The sequence below is a fragment of the Sciurus vulgaris genome, assembly GCF_902686455.1.
Source record: "Sciurus vulgaris genome assembly, chromosome: 4".
Lineage (NCBI taxonomy): Eukaryota > Metazoa > Chordata > Mammalia > Rodentia > Sciuridae > Sciurus > Sciurus vulgaris.
This window is the reverse complement of record NC_136464.1, coordinates 103507003-103522865: the sequence shown is the minus strand read 5'-3', so window position 1 is coordinate 103522865 and position 15863 is coordinate 103507003. Positions and strand designations below refer to the sequence as shown.

The 15863-nt window shown below is 34.4% G+C and overlaps 1 protein-coding gene across 2 annotated transcripts in view; it reads left to right on the top strand.

Annotated features, from left to right (window-relative positions):
* The window catches only part of MTMR6 (myotubularin related protein 6), a 37142-nt gene that overhangs the window by 15094 nt on the left and 6185 nt on the right, over positions 1–15863 (top strand). Inside the window, exons 3-12 of one of the 2 annotated variants that reach the window (XM_079135880.1) lie at positions 2584–2746; positions 4701–4858; positions 5045–5173; positions 8288–8422; positions 9131–9244; positions 10501–10633; positions 11342–11451; positions 11830–11955; positions 15215–15264; positions 15656–15856. In XM_079135880.1, the coding sequence (XP_078992006.1) occupies positions 2584–2746; positions 4701–4858; positions 5045–5173; positions 8288–8422; positions 9131–9244; positions 10501–10633; positions 11342–11451; positions 11830–11955; positions 15215–15264; positions 15656–15856 (1319 nt within the window). The remainder of the gene's footprint in view (positions 1–2583; positions 2747–4700; positions 4859–5044; positions 5174–8287; positions 8423–9130; positions 9245–10500; positions 10634–11341; positions 11452–11829; positions 11956–15214; positions 15265–15655; positions 15857–15863) is intronic. The other variant, XM_079135881.1, reaches the window with a different exon arrangement.

Genomic DNA, 15863 nt, shown 5'->3' with positions numbered 1-15863 from the left:
GCCAACCCATCCCTCCTACAGGAACCCTTTCCCTAGCCCATGTGGGATATGCTCGAGACTTACTCGTTTAACACACATTTATTAAACACTTACTATATTTTGTATTTTACTATTCTAGGTATTTTGGAAATAATAGCCAGTCATAACAGATATAAATTCTGTCCTCAAGGAGCTCACATTCTAGTCGGGAGTGATAAATAATAAATAGGATAAATAAATGCAATGCATAGTGATAAGCACTAAACAAGAGACATAAGTAAGAAGAGAAATAAGGTGTGGTTTTTTGTGTCTGTGGCTTGAAAGGGAGAGACTTGGGCATGTTTATGTGCCACATTGACTCTGCCAGATTTTAAACTCTCCATTTTATAAATGAAGAAGCTCAGGGAAGCGTAATTTGTTTAATATCACACAGGCATCTCAAAGTAGTTAACAGAGCTTAGGCAATGCAGTCAGGGAACTTTGGTTTCAAATGCCAGCTCTATTGCTTACTGCTTGGGCTAGTATATCAGGGTGCTTTTACTGTAAGTCACTGACTGTAGGGTTGAAAATGGCACCAAACCTTTCAAAGCAGAAGGGAGACTCTCCTCAGTACTCTCCTCTCCCTTTAGCTGGATGTTTTTCCAGCTGGCTCCCTGCTGACTTTCCCTAACATCTGATTGTTTGGAAATTGGAACACTTGCATAGTGCTACTTGCATAGAAGGCAGAGAACGCAGATTTCTGGCATTTTAAATCTCCTTAGGGAGCTAGGTATTGCCAATAAGGAAGGTAGAGAGGAATAACTGACCCATAGTGTCTGCCATAGTGTGACTTTAAGCTTAGTACCCCCATAAAATGAGTATACCATTAGTCATCATGTAGGGCTTTGTGAATCTTAAATGAGAGAAAATAGGAAAAGCTTCTGTGCCTAAAGTATACCAGTGGCTCAGTAAATTGTAGCTGCTTTTTTCTAAGCAATAGAACCAATATTAGAGGTTGATTCTGTCCCCCAGTGCAGGGATCCATTTTACTCTGGGGTACACCCCTTAGAGCACATGCTGTCTTCTCTTTCTCTGTCTCTATTCTTTATATTCCCAGGAAGGCCATCTAGTTGACATGATTGTATCAAGTTAAGGGGCTTATCTAAGCTGTTGACCTTGGAGAAGTTGTATTCCTTAGAAGCACTGGATCCCTTCCCCACTTCATACTTGTACAAGAACTGCCAGGAATTTTGCCTCATAGAGCCTTGTAAAATTATTGCTTATATTATGCATTCCACCTCCTCATTATTCACCTGCCTTAATATCTTCTTTATATGTATTCCATCTCCTAGAGACATAAATGAAATATGGATGGGTAATTCCTGAACAATGTCAGTAGTTCATTCCTGCAGAGAGCTGTTTTTTCAAATATTGGTAGTAGTTTAGGGGGCAGCCAAAAAAATAAGTCGTTCTCTTCTACTATTGTCTTAAAAATGCTGTCTCTCTGAAGTGAAGTCTATTAGTATGCTAGATTCATGTAAATGATTATTTTAACTCTAGAAGGAGCCTTGCCAGCCTTTTATCCTTATTCTCATTTTACAGATAATGATTTTTTCAAGGTTACATAACTTAGTGGTAGAGCCAGATCCTTCATAATTCTGCAAATATATTTGGGTCTTAATTATATTCTGCAAATAAATTTGGGTCTTAATTGAAATCATAATAGTGATATGATATTAAGTTTATGGTCCCTTATTCTCTGTTTTAGATTCTGTCATTAATTAGATCATTTCAGGTAACATAATATAAACATTAATAATGTGCTTGATCTTAGCTACAAGTGTGGGTTACATATGTGTGTGTTAATGATCTTTGTTATATATAGTTTTAATTTTTATACTTCTTGCTCAGGCTTTTCTTGATTACTTATATTCTTTTAATCTCACATGTCAACTTTAGATTTAACAAATAGTAATATTAACATATATTATATGAATAATTTTTTATCCTTTACCTTCTAATACACAAATAGAAGCAGGTGGAATTTTTGCTAAACTTTAAGATAATTTGGGATAAATTGATCTCTTGCCATGGTTAAATTCTGTCATTCAGGAATTTCTTTTTTGTTCCTCTAAAAATTTTTCTATAAACATTTAAATGAATAGAAATGATATTGAGAAAAAGACTTTTTAGTAGTAAACAAAATGTTGTTTGCAGGTGAGAATGATGATCATATATTTAAAATGCCATCAAGTATTAATTTTACAGTGGGTCTTTTTATCCATTCACTCAGTAAACATTTATTGTGATAGATGAAGGTATCAGGAATGACACATATATTCCTGACTTGGTCATTCAGTCAGTTTGAAATTTTGTTTGAGTATGTAGCATATATTATTTGAGAATTTATTTTTTTTTTTTTTTTTTTTTTTTTTTTTTTTTTTTTTGTGGTGCTGGGGATCGAACCCAGGGCCTTGTGCTTGCAAGGCAAGCACTCTACCGAATGAGCTATATCCCCAGCCCCGAGAATTTATTTGAGAAGGACTTTGCTAACATTTATGCACTCTGTAAGAGAATACTTAGTGTTTTCTGTACTGATGAGTTTAATGTTTTTTCATACCATAGATATTGCACCACCATATTGCCTCAGTAGAGAAACTTGCCTTGACTACTTCTGGATGCCCACTTGTGATTCAGTGCAAGAACTTCAGGATTGTGCATTTTATTGTTCCCAGAGAAAGAGATTGCCATGACATTTATAATTCTTTGCTACAACTATCAAAACAAGGTACTGTTCTTAGGAGACCAAAGCTTAAGTGCTCAATTTGAGATGGGTTGTATTAGTCAGCTTTTCATCACTGTGACAAAAATACCTGACCAAAACAACTTAGAGGAGGAAAAGTTTATTTTGGCTTACAGTTTCAGAGATGCAGTTTATGTTTGACTCCACTGCTCTGGAGGTGAGGCAGAGCATCATGGCAGAAGGGCATAGCAAAGGAAAACTACTCTGCTTCTGGTGGCTGGAAATCAGAGAGAAAAGGAAAAGCCAGGAGACCAAGTATAATCCCTGAAGGCATGCCCCCAGGGAATTGTCTCCTCTAGCCACACTCCACCTGTCTACAGTTAGCACCCAGTATAAGTAATCCTTTCAAATTATTAATCCATCAAATGAATTAATCCACTGATCAGGTCACAGGTCTTATAATCTAATCATTTCATCTTCGAACATTCCTGCATTCACATAGGAGCTTTTGGGGACACCTTATATTCAGACTATAATATGGGTTAGTCAAGATACTCTAATGTCTCATTTTTTTTTTCTTTTTTTTGGGGGTGCTGGGGATCAAACCCAGGGCCTTGTGCTTAGAAGGCAAGCACTCTACCGACTGAGCTATCTCCCCAGCCCCTCATTTTTTTTTTTTTTTTTTTTTTTAAATACTTTTAAGTTGTTCTGTCAGTTGGGTACTTGTACATGCTAACTCCCCAAAATGGTCTAGAAATGACTGGTGTGAATTGCAAAAATGGTATCCAAAGGGGAAGTAATAGTGAGTAAAAAGTAAAGCATGTATAGTATAAACTGAAGAAACCTAAGATTTATATTAAACATTGTTGAAGTCTCTTGATAGCAGGTAGCACATTTTGTATTTTAAAAAAATTTCTTTTGGTACTGGGGATTGAAACCAAGGGCGCTTTACCACTGAGTCATGTCCCAGCCCCTTTTTATATTTTTATTTAGAGACAGGTTCTCTCTGAGTTACTTAGGGCCTTGCTAAGTTGCTGAGGCTAGTTTTAAACTCACGATCCTCCTGCCTCAGCCTCCTGCACTGCTGGGATTATAGGCATGTACTACTGTGCCTGGCTACATTTTGTATTTTTAAAATTGGTAACTCCACAACCAAGAAGACTTTCTTGAAGACAGTATTACTAAATGAGAAGTTAAAGAAGGTCAAGGTCTTCTAGTAGCAGTGGGTCTAAAATATTTAGTGAATTAGGGTAGGACAAAAGGAAGAAGAGAGGGACGAGAGAGTGAATCCTACTTTAGTAGCTATAGATTTTTGGGAGGGATATAGGCCCTGAAGAGGCTTCTTATCATTACTGTGCCCCAGGGATCTGGAGGCTTCCTTCCCCAGCATGACTTTGATTACACGTTGAACTGGGTTTTAGTTGAGTGGACCTGAATTGCAACCTGACCTAGTGACTAGGAGAAGGTCTGTGTTTACTCATATAGAACCTGTAACATTCATTGTCCGCATTTAAGCCAGAGCTTATAGTAAAGGTGGTTCTGTGACCTCATGCTTATCATTTCGGAAGTAAGTGCTCTCCTGAACTCTTGCTATTTTTGGTCCTGCTGTTCTATAAGACTGTATAATGCAATTCCATGGTTTCCATGCCATCTCTAGTTTTTCATTACAGCATTAGTCATTTAGCACATGCATTTGAGGAAAGTGATGACTAAGAAGTATTTGTAGTTTTTATATTTGACTTAAAAAATCTATAGCCTTTATTAGCTTAATTTTTACAAAGGACATAAATCGAATCTTAGGTCCATATGTCCACCTTTAGATATAATCATTTGCATTACAAAAGCTGAAAAATACTAAGTTCAGTTATGTTCATGTATTATTATCTTTTTGAAGATTTCAAAGAAAAAATGGAGGAAAAGACTGAAAAATAATTTTTATTTAAAAGGTATTAAATCTTACAGATTGCATCTTAACATTTTTGTATTTTGTATTCTATAGCAAAATATGAAGATCTGTATGCATTCTCTTATAATCCAAAACAAAACGATTCAGAACGATTACAAGGTTGGCAGCTTATTGACCTTGCTGAGGAATATAAGAGGATGGGAGTGCCAAATCCACACTGGCAGTTATCTGATGCCAATCGAGAATACAAGGTAACTTAGCAACCTTTTAGAGAAATTCAGAAAATGTTAGTACCAGAGGGGCAGAGTGTGTCATAGTAGCAAGTTTTTGTGCTGGCTGTTCTTTGATTTTATACGTTTACAGGTTTTTAAAGGATTTTTAACCTCATGGTTTTTGAGTTGTGAGTAGAGTAGTTATGTTTTATTTGATATTTACAGATTTGTGAAACTTACCCCAGAGAACTTTATGTTCCCCGCATAGCAAGCAAACCAATAATTGTTGGTAGTTCCAAATTCCGGAGCAAAGGAAGATTCCCAGTTCTTTCCTACTATCATCAAGAAAAGGAGGTAGGAAGCTTTTCTTTCGATTTTATAAACATAGTGCAACTCCTCTTTAGGTTTATATATCCAGAAGAACACTAATTTTTACTTTAAAAGGCCATTATTATAATGTTGATAATAGAAAAATGCTGGCTTTCATTTAATTAAAATTTTAAAATTTTACAACTAACTCAAAATATAGACTTTTTCATGCTTGTCATCTTCCTTTCCCATCCCTTTGTTTTTCTAGTGACTTAAAAACAAGGGGAATAGTGAGCAAATAGTTTCTTCCCTTTTTGCTCTAGTTCTCTTTTGATTCTGCTTATTTGGGGAAACCATATATTTTGACAAGCCAACAACCACTGAGAGAAGGAGGAGGACCAAGGACATTTTAGGCTTCTGTTTTAATAGTAAACTCTTCAAATCATAAGGATTTTGTAAAATGAAAAGGTGAAGGAGGTATCTTTATGGTGGGGTGCTGTAGTAGGGATTGCTTATTGCTCAGATCTCACTTTTTGCAAGTGGCTTTTCTTCTTTGGTAATTTTAATTTTCTTTCCTCTTAGTTTTCTTCTTCTTTTTTTTAATTTGTTAATTGACAGTTAGGCTTCCTAGCATCTCCATTTTCCTTTGGCTTTTTTCCCTCTATCCCTATTTTCTAGATTTCCTCAGCCTTATCTCTATTCTAGCCTGCCTCTTGGATTCTTTGTTTATTTTATAATATTTTTATTAGTAGATGGACACAATACCTTTATTTATCTGATTTTTATGTGGTGCTGAACTCAGTGCCTCATATGTAAGAGGCAGTTGTTTCACCACTGAGCTGCACCCCTAGCCTGATTCTTTTTTATTTTTTATTTCAATTTTTTAATACTGAAGAGCTCTTTTCCTATTTCCTAAAAGTTTTTTACTTGGTTTTCTGTTGTTGGATATAGTGTCTTAGTTCTCTGAGAAAAGGGATTTTGTTTTTTTAAAAGAATGCTTATGCTTCCACATGTTATCTTTTCCCTAGGGTTTCTTTTTTCTTTTCTTTCTTTTTTTTTGTCTTTCATGTCTTTCGAATATCTGGATTTTTAGCTGGCCTCTCATATTGAAACTGTGTGCATAAAGTTCTTTATCATTGGCTTCTTTATGATATGTAGGTCAGTATCCTTAAAGAGGAATCTTTAATTTTTGCCAATGTATGTAGTAACTCTGTCTGTGACCCACACCAAGGTAACAGGGATGGTAGGATCTCACATTTTTTATGTAAACTATTTCATTCTCATGTTTTGGGGGTCTCGTGTTTTGGGGGGGCATATGGTTTCACCCCCACCCACAGCTGTACCTGTTGTCCAGAGTCTTCAGGTTAATTCTGTTCATAGAATAAACTTTGTCTTCAGGATAAGGAGAATTCTGGAAATCTTAACTAGTCCTTATATAGCAATTCAACCAGTTCTCCTGTGTTTAGTCATACCCCTACTCAGGCCTTCAGAGGTACCAACCCCTGAGCTTTTCCGGGATTTTGATACTCAAAATTCTTCCTTCCTTCCTTCCTTCCTTCCTTCCTTCCTTCCTTCCTTCCTTCCTTCCTTCCTTCCTTCCTTCCTTCCTTCCTTCCACCCACATGTGGTGCTGAGAATTCAACCCAGTGCCTTACACATGCTAGGCAAGCGTTATTTTATTTATTTATTTACTTGTGGTGCTGAGAATTCAACCCAGTGCCTTACACATGCTAGGCAAGCGCTTTTGCACTGAGCCACAACTCCAGTCCACTTTGTTTCTTGTTAACCTAAGAGAGTTGGCAGCTTTCTTTGTTCTGCCACATCATTTATCACTTGACAATCTGCTATTATTTCCCCAGCTCCACCGTTTTTTTGTCAGTAATGGAGATTGAACCCAAGGCTTCATGCATGCTAGGCAAGTACTCTACCACTGAGCTACATCCCCAACCCTTTTTTAAAATTTTAAGACAATTTTCAATGAGTTTTTCTGGCTGGCCTTGAACTTGTGATCCTACTGCCTCAGTCTCCATCATATCCTGCTTCATCTCCCCAAATTTTACTGACATCTCTATTGTATCCTTTTCTATTCTTTTTGTCCTTGTGACTTTATAATCTTAAATTTATTTTTTTAGAATTTTATTTGCATTTTGAAAGGGAGCAGAGATAAAGGTGAATATTTAAACAAAAGTTTCTAATTTACTTTTCATTACTAAATTGTGAGGAGGTTATCAGGATGTGGCCTTTGACACACCTGTGTTTACATACATTGTTTATTGGAAAGCTGGGCTGAAAATAGATAGTAGCCAACTTAATGGAAATCAGAAAGTAGGTGTGAAAAAAATTTAATAAGATAGTTCTTATTTTCTTGTTTTATGTTTTCATGGTTTTGTTTTGTATATGAATTTAAAATATGCAAAAATATACATTTGTGTTTACTTTTTTTCTTTTAATGAGATTGTATATAGAATATTCAGGTAGAATTAAGTTGGAGTTGGCATGGATGAAATTGGAAAAAAAATATATGGGTCTAAATCGTTTTCATTTTATTCAGGACTTTAAATATAGTAAATATCTAATTCAGCCATTCCCTAGTTCTCAAAGATATTCTTGCCCTCTTAGATTGACTATATTTTAATCCAAATTTGATTTGAAGGTCACTTTTCTCATTTTATGTCTTATTTGATACAAAGATTGCTATTTTTAAAGAGATCTGAAAGTTTTGGGAATTTTCAGATGTTCAAATATTTCTACTTCAAAAATTCAGGTTTTATGTGGTTGACTATTCCTTTTCTTGAACTGAAGTTGAAAGTATCCTGTAAGTCAAATAGAGCACAGGATGCAGATATCTTAACAGTAGGTTACTTGTTAGAGAATTGACTGTGTCTTTCTTAAGACCTAAGTTTTTTTTTCTTTTAGACTAGGTAAGCTTCTTTAGGAGAAGAGAATACTGGGAAAACTTAGGGAACATCAGGATATTGAAATAATATTTAATTAAAGTTGGATTTCAACATTAATGTATTCTAATTGTCTTGCTAACTTTTAAACAGATTGCATATTTGATTTTAACTTTAGAGTTTTTTTTCTTTTAAGCTTTTTTTCTTTTTGATAAGTGTTTTTAGAGAACTCTGCATAATATATTTTCTGACTTGTTAAAATTAGGCTGCCATTTGTCGATGTAGTCAACCACTGTCAGGATTCAGTGCCAGGTGCCTGGAGGATGAACATTTGCTTCAAGCCATTAGTAAAGCCAATCCAGTCAATCGCTACATGTATGTTGTGGATACCCGGCCTAAAGTATGTAACTTAAATACAGTTCAATTTGTTAGTTTACTTATCTCTATTATTTTAATTAATGGGGGGAGGTAATAAATTTGTCCATATTTAAAATAATCTGAATCCTGGTTTTAAATTAACCAAGGCTAATAATATGAAGGAAATCGATTCTTTTTTTGGAATATCAACTTAGAAGGCCTGTTCAGTAACCCAGGTGATGATTTCTTATGTCTTCTGACATGTGACACATGCATCTGATACATACATACACACATACACTAATCAATGTAGGAAAGCTAAATTTTATACTGGGAACTCAGGATGGTGTATAAGTCTTACATTATTGTTAAGAAGTACTAAATGTGTATGACTTAAACGTGTACGTTTATCAAAAGTTATAAATTCTTAACTCATATTATCTTATAGAATTTTTAATTGACAAAACACTTTTTTGTTAATATAATTGACCTTAATCTGAAGTATTCAAAAAGTAGGAAAAAAAATGAGCTAATTTAGGGAACACTGACTAGAGAATTATAGTGAATAGGAAATTATTGTTCTGTTAGGTATCTGTGGTATAAGGCTAAACTTTTATCATTGGGATAGAGTCAGAATCCTGTTTTCTTTTTATGAGCTCAGTTTAAAAGCCAATTCATGTAGGACCCTGAACTTAAAGTAATTAAATTCTGCAGTGGTAATAGCTAACTTTACTTTTAATTTTTATTATAGCATCGCATGCAGAGCTGGTGGGCTACACAAAAGGACATTGGCAGAATTATAGTGAGGATTTCTTCAAAAATCTGGAATGATGAGAAAATAAGAGAAAGCGATGAGAGAAAGCGAGTGAGCAATATAAAACAAGCAATTTTAGGCAGCTTTGTGAAAGGAATTGTAGCTGTTATAGAGTAATTCTCATCATTATGCAGTCTCACAAAAATAATGGAGAATGCCGAAAATGAGATTAATTTGAGTAAATTAGAAAGTATTAAAAATTAGAAATTGGCAATTGGATAATATTTTGTTAAAAAGAGAATACTAAAATTCTAAGGAGTTCATATCTAAGATATAAAAGATATTATGAGACTTTGAAGATTGATGTCTGACTTTGTATCTCAAGAACGCTGATAGTTTTTACTTATATAATTGTCTTTTACACAGAAAATATATCTTTAATTACTTTGCTAGTTAAAATCAAGAAGTAGTAATGGAAACATTTTTAATATCTAACTCTTAATTTTACTTTAGTTCTTCATAGGTCCTAAATAACAAGTAGATGTCACTTAAATATATTTGTTACCAACCTGAAGCCCAATGAAAAGCTACTTTTACTTCCAATTTAGATTCTCTTTTATCCAAGTTCATTAGGAAAGAATAGTAAAGTAACATACCATATGAAATCCTAGTCCAAAGGAAGTAAGTATCCACATCCTAAGTGAACCTGTGATAATATTTGCTATAATAACCAAAGCATGTTCATGGACTTATGCATCTGTGGGCAGTCTGTTTTCTCTTTAGTGACAGTTTATTTTGAACCTCATTCTTGGAGCTAGCTCTATTGGGCTAGCAGATCATATACTGTATTGTATGGTATATGGGTCTCCAGTAATCTATAATGTGGAGGACCTCCAATAAGTTGTTTCATGATCTGATTTTCATAAGCCCTGTGACTTTCTGAATGATCAATTACTTTAGGCTTATTCTGAAGTAAATCTCATAGTTTCATTCTGTGAAAGAAAAGCTTGCTAGCTCTGCAGTCATTTAAGATTTAGATAGGAACATTCCTTTATTTTTAATTTTAAAGTATTGCAGATATACAAAAAAACATTAAATATAAATGAATTAACTTCATGAACTTGGGATTTCCTGTCCTGTTCTTTCCTTTATGTAATAATCATATATTGTTATTTTATAGTAACATTTCTTTATTGTTGATAACGTGACTTTTTGCTTACTAAAAAATAATAGCTTACTTATTTTTGATGGGTTCCTTCAAAATCTCTTCTAGATAAAACATGACTTATTTAATGTTTTTATGATATTTTGATAAATTAAAAGATAAAAGTAATTTGTTTCTATTTTTCTAAAATTTTAAATTTTAGCTGAATGCAATGGCCAACAGAGCAGCTGGAAAAGGTTATGAAAATGAAGACAACTATTCTAATATTAGATTTCAGTTTGTTGGAATAGAAAATATTCATGTCATGAGGTCCAGCCTTCAGAAATTATTGGAAGGTATGATTATTGCTTGCTTTTAGATAGCTTTGTTAAATAGAAATGTAATGCTAGTTGCACATATTGTAAAATTTTCTGTTAGTGACATTTAAAGAAAAAAAGAAACAAGCAGTATTAATTTTAAAAAATTTACTTAATATCAAAAACATTTTTAACATCAATATAAAAATAGGTAATAAAATATTTTATTTTTCATTGAGTCTTAGAAATCAAGTGTGTATTTTACACATAGAACACATCTCTGTTTGGACTAGCTACATTTCAAGTGTTCAGTAATCCAGTCTGGGTTGTGACTACTCTGTTAGTAAAATTCTAGTAGTTTTGCAAAAATTGCGATTGTTAGATAGTTATTCTTGAGTAGTCAGTGCAATAATGATTAATTTATGATAATATTTCTTTTAAATATTCAGATATCTTTCAAGTAATAATGTGAAATTTCAAAAATTTAAAATAGAAGATTAGTTTTAGTTAAATACTTGCCCTACAAAAAATTTTAAAGGGATTTTGTACCATTTTCTTTTAAGCACATGAATGTTAGAAAAATTTACTCCAAAATGTATTATTAAGATTCTTATTGCATCTTTTCATTTTTAAAAGTCTTGCCTATTTATTTTGTCCTTTTTCAACTCACCTTGAAAGATCTTGAAAAAAGACTAGTAGAAATTCTAGCTCCATTTTAACTGAAAAAAATTTCCCCCTATTTTTCAGTCAATGGTACCAAAGGGCTTTCTGTCAATGATTTCTACTCTGGTTTGGAAAACTCAGGATGGCTTCGCCATATCAAAGCTGTTATGGATGCTGCAATCTTTCTAGCCAAAGTAATTATCTTTCATGTTTGATCTTGGCATATGTGATGGTTAGGAAGGGTGGATTTATCCTATTGGGTACTGGTATATATTCTGGTCAGGTAACTTTTTATTACTTAGCTCTTTAATGAGTTTCTCCTTAATTTGAGCTTTAAAAATATGTAGCACTCAACGGAGAAGCTTAAAAGAAATCCCCAGATACTTTGAGACAACATTTTTGTCTTTAGTTGTTTATTTGCTTTGTTTTTAATTATGCTGTGTCAACATCATTGCAGGTATATCTCTCCTTTGTAATGTGATACCTGCTATAGTATGGTTTTCAAGTAAATAAACTTCTTATATATGTAAAAGGCATTCTGCTATAACTAAGTATGTGATATTTCTTTTCAGGCAATAATGATTGAAAATGCAAGTGTGTTGGTACATTGTTCTGATGGGTGGGATAGAACTTCACAGGTTTGTTCCCTTGGTTCACTTTTATTGGATTCCTACTACAGGACCATCAAAGGATTCATGGTAAGGATTTATTCAGTTAGTGGTTCTCAAACAGAAGTGATTTTTGCCCCCCCGACCCCAATCCTCCCCCGGGGACATTTGGCAATGTTAGAATACAGTTTTGTGCCCAAGACAATCATGCAACTATCTAACTGGTTGAGGTCAGGAATATTGCTAAATATCCTTATCATGCAGAACAAACACATAACAAGGAAATATCAGCCCCAAATGTTAGTACTATTAAGGTTGAGAAATCTTGAATTCAGCTGATTTCCACTCATGCTATATCCTTGGTAAAAACTTCAGACTTAGAAGTTTGTTTATTTGTTTTCCCATCTTAAAATGTTAACAGTAGAAATACTGTAAAATTTTGTCTAAAAAATAAAAGTAATGTGGTAAAACAATGCACATATAAGAGTACTTAAAAATTAGATTCTGAAGGGAACTCTGTTTAAAACACCTTTATTTGGTAGGTGTAGTAACATATTGGGCATGTTTATATGTAAAGATTAAGTTTCCACTGAACACATTTCATGTTTTATGAAAATAAAGCACTGGCTCTGGGCTTTTGTTTTTTGTTCTTATTTTTGTTTTTTGCTTTTTTTTTAACATTTTATTTTTAGTAGTAGATGGACACAATACCATTATTTTATTTATTTATTTCTACGGGGTGCTGAGGATTGAACCCAGTGCCTCACACATGCTAGGCAAACATGCTCTATGACTAAGCCACAATCCCAGCCCATGTTTTTTGCTTATTAACATATGATCAGATTAACTTTCAAATTTCACATCATATGGTATATTTAATAGATGAAGAAATACTAGAAATTTTTCATAAGTTTAGAATTTTCTTCCCCCTATGCTGGAGATTGACCCCAGGATTCAATCATGCTAGGCAATTGCCATGCTTTACTACTGAGCTATGCCCCCAGCTGTAGATTCTTCACTTTTTTTCTTTTTTTATGGTGATTGTTTTGGAGATTGAACCTAGGGCCTTACACTTGCTGGGGCAAGTGCTCTACCACTAAGCTACATCACCAACTCCCTAGAGTTTTCATTAGTGTCATCTAAAGCAAGGAAAGATTTAAAATCACCAAATCCTTTTCAGCACTGTTGTTTTGTGCTGCTAACATATTGAGTCTAGAATAGGATACTGGATGCTGAACCCAAGGGTGCTCTACCACTGAGCTATATGGCCAGTTCTTTTTTTTTTTTTTTTTTTTTTTTAATGTATTTATTTTTTGGGGGGTACCCGGGATTGAACTCAGGGGCTCTCCATCACTGAGCCACATCCCCCAGCCTTATTTTGTATTTTATTTAGAGGCAAGGTAACACTGAGTTGTTTAACACCTGACTTTTGCTGAGGCTGTCTTTGAACTCACAATCCTCTTGCCTCAGCCTCCTGAGCCGCTGGGATTACAGGCGTGCGCCACTGCCCCTGGCTTGTTTTTTTATTTTCGAGACAGGGTTTTACTAAGTTGCTGAGGCTGGCCTCGAATTTGTGATTCTCCTGTGTTAGCCTTCTAGAGCTAGAATTTCAGGTATACTGCCACTGCACTGAGTATAAAAGAAAGAATATTTTCTTTGGCATGTTTGGTTTTAATTGTTTTAATTATTTGCTGGATATCCTAATGAAGTGATGTAATGAGTGATCAGGGGTACCAAGAGTGTCCCAGGAAACAGGAACAAGGTGAACTGCAGCATTGCCCCTTTAGGTGACTGCAGATGATGCAGGAAGAATGGAGATTAGGGTAAGTGTTTGAGTGGGGTCCTGAGTGCATAGTGGGGTGAGGGCCTGAGGAAGAAAAGGCTAGAATTGGACTTTACCTTCTTTGGACATTGAGCATTAACCTTTAAAAAACAGTAACTTCAAATAACTTGATTAGATTAGATTTCTTGGAAAAAATGGGTTGGTGTCTTGAAAGCAGAGGGAAGAGGAAATGAAGGCTGGGAGTCCAGTATAGAAACCATCATGGTAACTGAAGAGAGAAAAAAGGACCAGAATTAAGGTAGCAACACATAATGGATAGGGAGGTTTTGGGTTTCAGGAATGTTAAGGACTTAGAATCAGAATTGGGTGTGTGGTAGTGGAGCCCTCCTTTAGGAGGATTTCCAGGCTCCTGAACTGGTTTCCAGCATGGATGGTTCTCCACTGAGCAAAGGAACAGGTTCAGTAAGATACTAAGATTTAGGTGTGGTTGTGTCTAACTGGATGTGTCAAGAATGCCAGAGGACCTAGAATAAAATCAGTGACTCCAGCCCAAAGATTACTTGCCCAAGGTCACACAAATGAAGAAGTGGTGGAGCCAGGGTTTGAGCCCAAGCATGGACTCCAGAAACTTCATCCTTAACCCTTATGACATATAACCTTTTGCCTAAATCACATAAATTTAAGACAGAATTGTAGAAATGAAAAAGGCAGTTTTGAAACTGAAAATTTGCCTGCTGGTTATATAATGAAATTATAAGGTAGGTTAAGTACTGAGAAGATATGTTTAAATTAGACTGAAAACATCAGAAGTCTGCATTTCAGTGGAGTTGATAAATAGAGAAGCTTGTGACAGAAAAGACAGATAAATAAAGCTAGTCCATTCAGGAGGATAAATATTAACATTTTGGTTTTGTATCTAAACTGCCATTTTCATTGGTCTTTTGATAATTTATTTTTTCTTGAAAAAAGTTTTGTGTAAGTAATGTAAAAGTAAACCTAAAAGGTTTAAAATGTCTACCACAATCTACTACCCAGAGTTCACCATTATTAACTTTTTAGTTTACTTTTCTTTGGTCCTGGGGATTGAAGCCAGTGGCATTCTACCAATGAACCCATCCCTAGCCCTTTTTATTTTTTATTTTGAGACAGGTTCTCCCTAAATTGCCCAGGCTTGCCTTGAAATTGTGTTCTTCCTGCCTTAGTTTCCTGAATAGCAGGGATTATAGGCCTGTGGCCTGATTTTCCTAGCCTTTTCTATGTCATCTTCCTATGTACAAAAATTAAGGGTAATATTGCTTTATAACATGCACTGTTCACTTAAAATGTAATAAATAAAACTGAAATTTGTCATGAGAACATTCTTTTTATGTATTTTCCACTCTTTAATCCTACCACTAATGTAGGTTCTAGATATCTTTTGTCTGTAGTTTTTTGGTTTTTTTTGTTTTCCTCTGTTCTCAACCATGAACCAAAAGTATAAATGCTGTTTTTAAGCCAATAGAATCTAAACCATTTTCAAAAAAGTTGAAAATAGTTACAAAATAAAATTTACTTTTTCTTATTAAGGTTTTAATAGAAAAAGATTGGATCTCATTTGGACATAAATTTTCAGAGAGGTAAGTGGCAGTTATACATTTACCTCCTTGTAAATGTTTCTGTTGTTTAACTTATATGTCTGATGGAAGGTGAGAGAGGTATGGTTTTACATGGTATTGTATTTGAAGACATACAATTTTTGTCTGTCTTGGCTTTTAACTCTAATATTTTTGTTATTTTCATGACTATCACCTTCCTTTTTGTCTGAATTGTAGTATTTAGAAGGTAACAGATCCTTTAAAATTGTTGTTATAAAACTCAAGGATAAATGGCTTCAATAAAAAAGTGATAGTTTTGGTGTTAATGTCCTTTTTATAATTATAGTTTGTATGTTTAACAGTACTTGAACAATGGACTATTTTCAGGTGTGTTTTTAAAAGCTTTCGCTTTCTTGTGGGGGGGGACCGTTAGGTGTGGCCATTTGGATGGTGACCCAAAGGAAGTTTCACCAGTGTTTACTCAATTCTTGGAATGTGTGTGGCATTTGACGGAGCAGTTTCCACAAGCCTTTGAATTCAATGAAGCATTTCTTCTTCAGATTCATGAACACATTCATTCATGCCAATTTGGAAACTTCCTTGGAAATTGTCAGAAGGAAAGAGAAGAACTCAAGTAAGAT